Below are 10,361 nucleotides of genomic sequence, written 5' to 3' on the forward strand. Positions count from 1 at the left end.
TCAAATGACCTTTTGGTATATTTGATAATTATTTTGTTGTTTCTTACATTTGTCACCAAGTGTACGCTTTTGTCAAAATGATTTCTCAATACACACAACTGGATAGCCAACACACACACACACACACACACACATATATATATATATATATATATATATATATATATATATATATAAAATCAAAATTTTCTATTTCGAATATAACTTTTTAACACAAAGTTCCATTAAATTGCTCAATAGTAGGAATAAAACTATTTCTTAACCACTTTTTTCATTACATGAACAAAAAACACATTACGTTCTTCAAAAAAAATCTTTCATTGATGATTAGAGCAAACATTTGTTTCAGCCTTTACTAATATATATATAAAGTTCATTATATGTGTTTTTATTTTCAACAGGCGGTAATAACTATTTTAACACGGAAAAAATCATTTTTATTATTTAGATTCTTTAGATTACTATTCTCATCTTGAGTTATTATTTTAACAATGTTTTAGTCAATTTAACCTCTGACATTCTCTAGGCATGTCTTGTTTCAACAAGACACACCTAGAATCTGCATAGAATTTTGAACAAACCTCTTTATTTAATCTACAGAAGTAACATGCTCTCTTTCTACCAGCCAAAATCAGAAGTCCTAAGTAATTCGCAATTGTACCTTTGAATCTTGTCCGCACTGAGAATTGAACCCTAAACTTCTAGAAGAGTGTAACTTACAACTGAAGTACTTTATCCATTGCATCACAGGTTCCATTCAAAATTCTGTGCAGATTCCTGAGTTTGACAAGATACACTTGAAGAAGGTCGGAGGTTATATCGACTAAAACATTAAAATAACACTAAACATGAGAACAGTAGTCTAAATTATCCAAATAGCATGAATTATCAATCCTCATCTTCAAAAATCAGAAACAGAGATAGAAATTTTCAAATTAACCTAACCATCACGTAAAATATACATTAAACCAATGATGATAATGATAAGGACAGTAAATCATTTTACTTACATGAAGGGCATGGTGATCAACATCTTTGAAGTCTTCTTTCTTGAAGATCTCAAAAGATTTAAAATATACATTAAACCAATGATGATAATGATAAGGACAGTAAATCATTTTACTTACATGAAGGGCATGGTGATCAACATCTTTGAAGTCTTCTTTCTTGAAGATCTCAGATTTACTCCCTCTACTCGGATGGGGAAGAATTCTTCCTTGACCGTCACGAGGAATTGGTCGTTTCAGGTCTACTGCAGCCTGCTGAGCTTTTCGTAAAAGTTGAGGGGTTGGCGCTTGTATATGGAACTTTTCAGGTTTAAGTGCCTCTTTTATAGCATTGAAATAACCCTTAGCCGCAATATCAAAGGAAGAGGCATCAAAATAACCCTTGGCGGACATCTTGGGTCGAGCCGCAAAGTTAGGACTCCGACTCGAAAATGATGACGGAGTTTTCAATCTGGAATTAAAACAAAAAAAAATAAATTTAGATTTTCTACTTTTAGAGGATTTCATATCAAAACAGCAATTATTTATGCAAAATTATTGCTATAACAATATTTTTGTCCAGGGAAGTAGCGGGTTTCCTTGCTGGTTATACTCTGTTGTGTGATGATATTGTCAAATCGAAAAAGGAATAAAAAATCTACAAATTTATTAAATATAGCAAGAAACACAAATAAAGGTGTTTCCCAGCAATGGAGATCCTCGAATAGCATGTGTGACCTATGACCACACTGGGATTGTTTGCAACTGAGGTCACTGAGGTCAGTGAACAGTGTGATGGACTAAAAGGTAATTTCTAGGGTCTGCGAGTACAGACATCTAATTTGAGAAAGAGACTACAAAAAAGCTATTAATTTAAAATTCTCTTTGATTTAAAGAAAAATAAGAAAAAAAGAGAAAGAGTTATTGGTCTAGAATTTCTGCATGTGAAGGAGAAGAGTGAGCTGCGGAGATTATCAATATAATTAAAGGAAAAACACAAGTTATAGATTTGCTTCTGCTCGCCCAGGGAGTCCACATTGTTCTAGAGTGGCCTCCGAATTTGTTTTTTATTTTTTATTTATTTTTTTTTTTTACATGAGGGTCACCACTTATCAAGGCCCGGAGGCCACTCAGGGATAAGGGTTATTGCGTGTACAGTAATCAATGAGATAGTATTGTAGTAATCATTAGTATTGGAGATTTGATAGAGTGTCTTACTTAAGGGGGCGGTTTGTCAGGAATTTGTTTATGTTGGATTTGAAAACATCCAAGTTGTAGTCAGGTGGGAAACAGGCGAATGGAAGAGAGATCCACAATTGTGCACTTCTGAGAAAGAAGCTCTGCTCATGGAATCTACGTTTGGATTTAGGCACAGATAAAGAGTGGGGAAAATTATTGACAGTAGTTTCAGCCAGACAGGTGTTTCTCGTGAAAGATTGGCGAGGGGGGACCAGAGATTGGATCTCAGATGAGCATTTGCCATGGAAATAACGGTAAAACAAAGACAGGCTCGCAACGTCTCTTCTGTGGGAGAGAGGCTGCAGGGAAGAGAAAAAGGCATCCCTTACCAAACCACGAAGTCTATTTTGTACTCTGTCAAGGTAGGATAGGCTGTTTTTGCAGCTCCTGCCCAGATGTGGCAGCAGTACTCCATCCTTGGACGTACTTGGCTTTTATGCAGATAGAGAATTGCATCAGTAGTGAGATATCTTCTCGAGTGGTAGAAGGATCCCACCATTTTCCCAGCGTCCCTGGCAACAGATTTGATGTACATGTTCCATTTCAGATCAGGAGTAAAGGTCAAACCCAGAAGCTTGTCAAAACATGGAGCCTCCCCAAGATGAAAGTCATCCATTTCAATTGATGCCAGATGGTGATCAGAGCGTTGATGATGTAAAGATAGAAGCTTGGTTTTGGATGCATTAAAAGTGAGCAGAACAAAAATACAATATTTCCAAAGAAATTTTTTTCTATGCGCTGATGAAACCAAAGTTGTGCAAATTATAATTTGATGAACCGTTATATTTGTGTATGCCAACACCGGGGGCTAAAACAATTATATGCAAGGTTATAATGAATAAAAAAACTTTCTGAAAATGAGTAAATGCTTGTGTGTCTATGAGAGAGAGAGAGAGTAAGAGTAATTATCTCTGAATCAGCATCAGCCGAAAACAGGTGTTATACAAACAATGTAAATGATGCTGATTTTGTTCTTGTAAATTATTAGAAATCCGGAAGGAAAGAATTATCAATGGTCACGAATAAATAGAAGCATTACCCGCAGATTAAGGCTATTAAATATACCAAACTTGACAATTGAGGCAGAATTTAGGGAGGCCACTTGAGTCTATATTGAAACTGAGCTATGCAATTGGATATCCTAATCACTTAATGGTTTCATTGTTTCAGATAACGCACAACTGGTCACTTATATTTTCAGAGCTATTATAATTTGGCTCAACTGATAAAAGCTGTAATTTTATATGCATGCGAATTTAATTATTCGCTGGGATTGACTGCATAACAAATAATACTCTTAAGATACTTGTATTTAGCAATTAAAATGCTATTTCAAATATATGTGACACAATGAGGTATTATATTGGTGCAATATTAATTAGTTCATTAATTAAATTATATAATAATTCATATTAAAACACAATGTTCATCACAATTTTTGGTTTAACTAAAGACTAAATATTAAACTTTATGTTTAGAATCCTTATTCTAATTTTGACCAAACTCATTTACATGTTTTGGATTCTAGAAAATGTCAAAGGTTTAAAATTAAGTTTTAAATAAAAAGTGAAATAAAGGAAACCTTAATTGGTGTCTGATGACTATGGATCAAATTCAACAGAAAACTGAAATTCGGATTAATCGGGCTAATATTCTCAGTGTTATTTACATAACGTTTCAGTCGATGCAATCTCCAACTTTCTTCAGTTTCCTTTACCAAACATGGCGACTTATTCATCTGAAGAAAGTTGGAGATTGCATCGACTGAAACGTTATGTAAATAACACTAATGAGAATATCAGTTTAGCTCTACACTTCTAAGGTTTCGTATTTAGGTTAAGCTGAAAATAAATTCATAAAAATTATAAAGGGAGTCTGCAATTAAAAGGCAAGGTGACAAACTAATCCTAAGACACAGGTCACAACTGAAAAGAATCCCCAAAGACAGGACCCATCAACATCTAGAGGATGACGATTTCCCTTTCAGCGATGACCTCAGCAGACAGGAGGAGAAGGAGCATAATTAGGAGAGGTTAGAGCCATTGCACTTGACATTTTCAAGGCATTCGACAGTGTGGCATTCTGATCTCCTACATTAACTTAAGGGTTATCGTATTGGTGGTGAGAGAAGCCATTAAAAAGTGGTGAGAGAAGCCATTAAAAAGTAATGAGAGAAGCCATTAAAAAGTATAAAAGAAATCTATTGCCAATTTTGATTCCCAACATTGAATATAACAAAGTAAACTATGAAAATTTCACCGTGTTAAGAACTGAACAAATATTTTTATAAAATTAAATGTTGGTAGAAAAAGATCCAAAACTAATTCTATATTTCATGAATATATAATCTATAAATAATTCTGATAAATTATGAGGCATATTTTAGTTTCATACATCAAATTTAAATATTTAATTATATTTGGATTATTTGGATTCTGCAGATTATTATTCTCATCTTGAGTTTTATTTTATTGGTAAATAAATTGCTTTTCATTTAACATAATGGATGGTTCTATGTCGAATAGTAAGTACATCAGCTAGTCTTAATCTTGACAAAGGTCGAAGTAAGTACAAAGCGGCATGAAGCTTGGGAAATAAATTACTATGAAAAAGATAGGAAGAGATGTTCTGCGAGGTTAGAGAGGCCAAAAATAGAGTAAAACAAAGATACAATATGCATGACATCACTAAGATATAAAAACTGAGGTTTGAGATCAATTTGTTTATGGAAGTCCTGTAGGGGATACATCACCAATAATGCTATAACAACTGAACTTTGATAATCAGTAAAATATTTGTTCAATGTGTTCATCTATTCATCCTAATAAGTTAATTAATTAGTTAACAGATTACTAGTCTCTCTCTCTCTCTCTCTCTCTCTCTCTCTCTCTCTCGTGTGCTCAATGACTCCCCTCAAATTTGGATTTGTGGTAGACCTACGCATAAAAAGAATTTTTAGAAAATAAAATGTTATATTCGGATGCTTACTACCCTCCATTCTATAATAAAGAACAATGTACATTTGTGTGTGTGTAGATATTTATTAAGTCACAGAAAAATTGTCGGCCAAAACCATTGCAAGTAATTAGAGAAATCAAGAAAGCAAATTTATTTCCATAATGAAGCATTTTTTTCTGCTTTTAATACTGATTAATACATTTTCTTTAAATTTTCCATTTTTAAACGTTTTCTTTCTTTTTTTTTAGTTATTTATTTTTAACTTCACAGATTCAGATGTTATTGTTATGTTATCTTCCATTTTTTGTACATTATCTGGAAATTTTATGCCAAATTGTGCAGAAAATGAAAACTGAAAAATTATCATTTTACACAATGCTGATGAATGGCGGATTTTGATATGCTAAGCTTTTTTTGGGGCCAGTTTTCATATTCTATATCTTTTCTTTCTTTTTTTAACTAAAGAGTCATCATTTATTAAGGCTCAAAAACAACTCCAGAATAAGAGTTAACTGAATGTCAGATGAATGAGGAGACAACACTGTGATGATGATTGGGTAGAATTTGATTATTTAAGAGCATAGTTTCAATAAGAATTTATTTACACTGGACTTGAAAATTACCATGTTGCAGTCAACTAGAAATCAGTATTTAACAAACGGGTAGTTCTAGGAAAGAAACTTTACTCATCAAAGTTTTGTTTAGTTTCAGTAGAAAGAGAGAGAATGGGAAAGTATTCAGTGGTTGTACTTAGATGACTTTTTGTTGTGAATGTTTTATAGGGAAGACTGCTCAGTCGAGCACCTGCCATGAAAATGACGAAAATATAGAAAGTCTAGCAACATCCCTTCTGTGCGAATAGTCCTGTAGGGGATACATCATCAATAATCACTCACTCACTTTCAAAGCCAGTTTTGTACTCTGTTGAGACAGTACTCCATCTTAGGACATATTTGGTTCTTATACAGGCAAAAGATTGCACCAGGAGTGAGATACCTTTGTGAATGGTAGAACAATCTAATTATTTTCCACTGGCCTTGGCAAAAGATTTGATGGAAATCTTCTGCCAATAATTTGACATGTTTTAGCATGCTAAAACATGAACTAAAATTTGGCACATACTTTCCAGACAACCTAATATTTTATGCTTATTAAATTCTACATAATTTCCACTTAATATAAATTATAATCATCATCATATCTAATATAAATCATCATTATAATCATAATCATATTTGGTAAGGTCTGTTTTATATGTTGACATGTGTTGGACAAGTTTAAGAAAATGGATTTCCAATGCAAAATATTTTTAGGGTTTAAGGAAATTGTCACTTTCATCTTTTGTTTATATAACGTCACTTTCATCTTTTGTTTATATAACGTCACTTTTCTCTTGTTAAGGGTCAACTAATGGTTCAGTGGGTAAACTGTCTTTAGATTCAAAACATGAACTACTAAAAATTAACAAAAACTTTCCTGACAATCTGATAAATTTAAAAAAGAAAAAAAAAGAAACAGGTCTCAATGATATATCTTCATGTCCTAAAATCCTGTACCCAACAAAAACAGCATTAATATTAATTTGATGAATCCTACCATATGTTTTACAAAGAAATTATCAATGATTTCTAGCAATTTCATACTGTGTCTATTTTCTAACCTATTTACTTATATAAGTAGGTTATACGTAACGGACACTGATCTTTTAGCCGAGTGAAGAAACAAAATGATATTAGCAGAAAAAACAAAACCTGCTGTTTCATATTAAATGTAATTTTGTCCCCATTTTTTTTTCTAAGACTAAAACAGATAGAAATCTAATTCTTAAATACTTAAACTCAGGAGCTGCAGATCTTGCAATGCATAAGGCAGTCAATGTATACTATCATTTTCGATTAGAAACCAGATCCACAGCATCTCTTCAGCTTCTTTCCAATCAAATCTCTCAACTGTTTGCTTTCAGTTCATTTTTGGGACTCCTCTTTCCTTTTTTTCATCAGGATTCTATTGGTTGGCAATTGTCTCTAGGGTCAATCTTATGGTATGTACGAGCCAGCCTAGACATTTTTTGCAGATGATTAACTGATGTATTGGTTAGTGTGGTCTCTGACTTCTTAATAGTTCAATTGCTACCATCTGATCCCTAGAATTTTTCTAAAGCACTTGGAATCAAATGTGCACATTTTAATTAATTTTTTTTTTAAACTCCCAGGAGAGAACTATATAACTGAACATGATAACTTCCCTTTAATTTGTTTCTATAAGGAAAAATGTATCCACTAACAATTCTCTTAGAATAAGTATTTTCAGGAAAACAACTGACCCAAAATAAAATATATTTGTTTCAATAATATAATAGAAAGGGCTCCCTTTACCATGCTAGAAAATTACTTGTATCAGAGAATATTCTATATCTTCCCAAAGTCAGTCAATTCACTCATGCATTGAGTATTGCTGGTGCACCTGCAACTATCGTCTCTCACTTGTAGACAAGGTCCAAAAAGAGTTTCAAAGCTAATAAGTCCCGCAATCTCAAACTTCTGTCCCATTGCTGCAGTGTTGTATCCTTGTGTTTACAAGTACTTTAATGGAATGTGCTCTGATGAACTCATAGCACTTGTGCCCCCTCAATGCACATACTCCAGATTAACCAGACAAGCAACAATATCCCATGGCTTTGCCACTGAGCTCCCTAAATGACAGAAAATCTTCTATTCTAATAGTTTCTTCCTTCAAACGAAATTTGGAATTCTCTTCCTGTTTCCTGTTTCTCTGACTGTACTTCTGCAGTTTACTGCAGAAGTTTAAATATAATATGAACAGAAATCTTGCTACATCTCTCTGAAAAAAAAGAAAATAAAAGACTAGGCTAGTGATTTTATTGGGAAAGTTCGTTAGGATAACTTTACATGTATATAGGTATCGATGGCCAAGATAATGGCATTTAAAAGCACAAAATATTTAGTTGAAATATCACATTTCATAAAATTGGCCTAAAAAGTAAACCAATTACATTTTTGTGGAGGAAAGACATTTCATATTCCCATTTAGTTAATATATTTATAGCATAAATACATAGCTCTTTCTAAAAGAATCACACATCCAGACAGCTCAGTAATCGCGATTATCTAAGTACATATGAATTTCTCTTACACATAGCGATGGCTCAATTGTTATCATGCTCGACTTGTGTTTTTTAACTGTGTTTCAAATCGCAGATGGAAGCATCCACTCGTTTCTAGTGAACAGCCATGGGACGAAAAAAATGTGGATGAACTTTGTATATGCTCTTTACTTAGAAAATGATTTGAAAAATGTTTTAAAACGTCAAACACACACTAATATATATATATATATATAGCTCTATTTAACTATATATTGAGTCATCGGTATATTTGAGTTGATGATGGATCATCATGGATAACTCCAACAAATTTTTTATTTTATCTAATTTGAAAGTATTTATGCACCCGTGTATGCAATATGTCAAATGGGATTAATGGATAGATTATTTATATAGAGACTTATTAAGATATAAGCTCAACATATGGGGTGGAGCATATGCATTTATTGGACACATTATATAAACTTATGTAATTACTTGGAACCCTAAGGTTTTCTTAATTTATTTTATTGTTATCATTTATTTTTTTATTTTATTTCTTTCCATTTTTCATTTATGTATTTGTTTATACGTCTATATTTAAAAAAAAATTTTTCTCTCTTCCCAACTCTCCTATCCACCATCCCATATTATCTTCAGAGACATCTCCTTTATTTCTGCCTTAGCGTGCTTCTCATTTTTATAATTCCTCCCTTCCATTCTATACTTTTTTAGAACGCACTCTTAGTCACCAATTTAGCTCCCCTCTAACCACAATACAACTCCCTGCTTATATAACGATAACTTCCATTTCCCTACCTTTCCTCTCGTTCCTCTCCTCTACCGCGTATCTTACGTCTCATCTATTTTCATTCCGTGTTCTTATTCTTTTTATTTGTGTTCGACTGAGCTTCAATCTATGGTCCCCCCTCGCCTAACTTTCACAAGAAACACTCGTCTAGCTGTAAACACTATCAATAATTCCCCCCACTCTTTATCTGTGCCTAAACCTAAACGTAGATTCCATGAACAAAGCTTCTTTCTTAGAACTGCACGCCTGTGGAATTGTCTTCCGTTTTCCTGCTTTCCGGCTGACTACAATATGGTTGTCTTCAAGTCTAACGTAAATAAGTTCTTGATGAGCCGTTCCATATAAGTTATCAAATTTACCAAATTTTCATTACTAATGATTACTATATTGTCCAATTTCTACTGTACACTCTTGAACCCCTATCCTTGAGTGGCCTCTTGGCCTTGATAATGATGTGATGCCTATGTAAAAAAAAAAAAAAAAAAAAAAAAAAAAAAAAAATTTACTCTTATTTTTATTTATTTGATATTTTTCAGGTTTATTTTAATGTTTTATTTTACATTTCCTTCCTAATGTACCCTCAGCTAGATGTCACATTTCTCTATATCTAGGCAAGAAGCATTATGCCTCGAAATGCCTAGGTATAAATAGCATCTATAATCTCTCTTCCCATCAATGTTTTTTTTCCTTATTGAACTGACAAATAAATTCATATACACCTATATTTATTTTATTTTGTCTACCATTTCTTTGGTTTGAAGCCAGAACACGAGAACAAACAGTAAATAATAATAGATAATCCTATAAAAGAGAGTAAAGTATATGAATTAAACTAGTCAGGTAAAATTGATTCCCTGAACATGACGGTTTTGTGCCATTTGTGTTCAGTCTTTTTCAAAGATTAAAATCAAGATATAGTAATACTAAATTTTTTGGTCTAGAATATTTATTCTAATTTTGATCAAAATATATTACATGACAATGAAATGTTATTGCTGTAAATAATTCAATAAAAAAATGTTCAAATTTGGGCTTATTTTAAAAGTAGGACAGCCCCTGGAATGAATGTGGTATTGTGGTGACTGAGATATTTCTAATTAAGAGTAGGATAGATAATTATAAGTATTTGAGACCAGGGACACCCATTATCCCCCCCCCACCCCACGCATTTGAATGGTCTTGTGCCTAATTTGTTCATTATCTATTTTTATATAATGAGATCCTATTTGGGATTATGTTTACTAGGAATTGTGAGAAATTGAAC

General features: G+C 32.7%; 1 protein-coding gene across 1 annotated transcript in view; it reads right to left on the reverse strand.

Annotated features, from left to right (window-relative positions):
• LOC145248747 (uncharacterized) overlaps window positions 1–10,361 on the reverse strand; it is a 199,072-nt gene that overhangs the window by 13,374 nt on the left and 175,337 nt on the right. The window contains exon 11 of the mRNA XM_080110392.1: window positions 1,128–1,458. Within this exon, the coding sequence (XP_079966518.1) occupies window positions 1,128–1,458 (331 nt within the window). The remainder of the gene's footprint in view (window positions 1–1,127; window positions 1,459–10,361) is intronic.

Source organism: Euprymna scolopes, chromosome 27, assembly GCF_053919585.1.
Source record: "Euprymna scolopes isolate OS-2025 chromosome 27, ASM5391958v1, whole genome shotgun sequence".
Classification (NCBI taxonomy): domain Eukaryota; kingdom Metazoa; phylum Mollusca; class Cephalopoda; order Sepiida; family Sepiolidae; genus Euprymna; species Euprymna scolopes.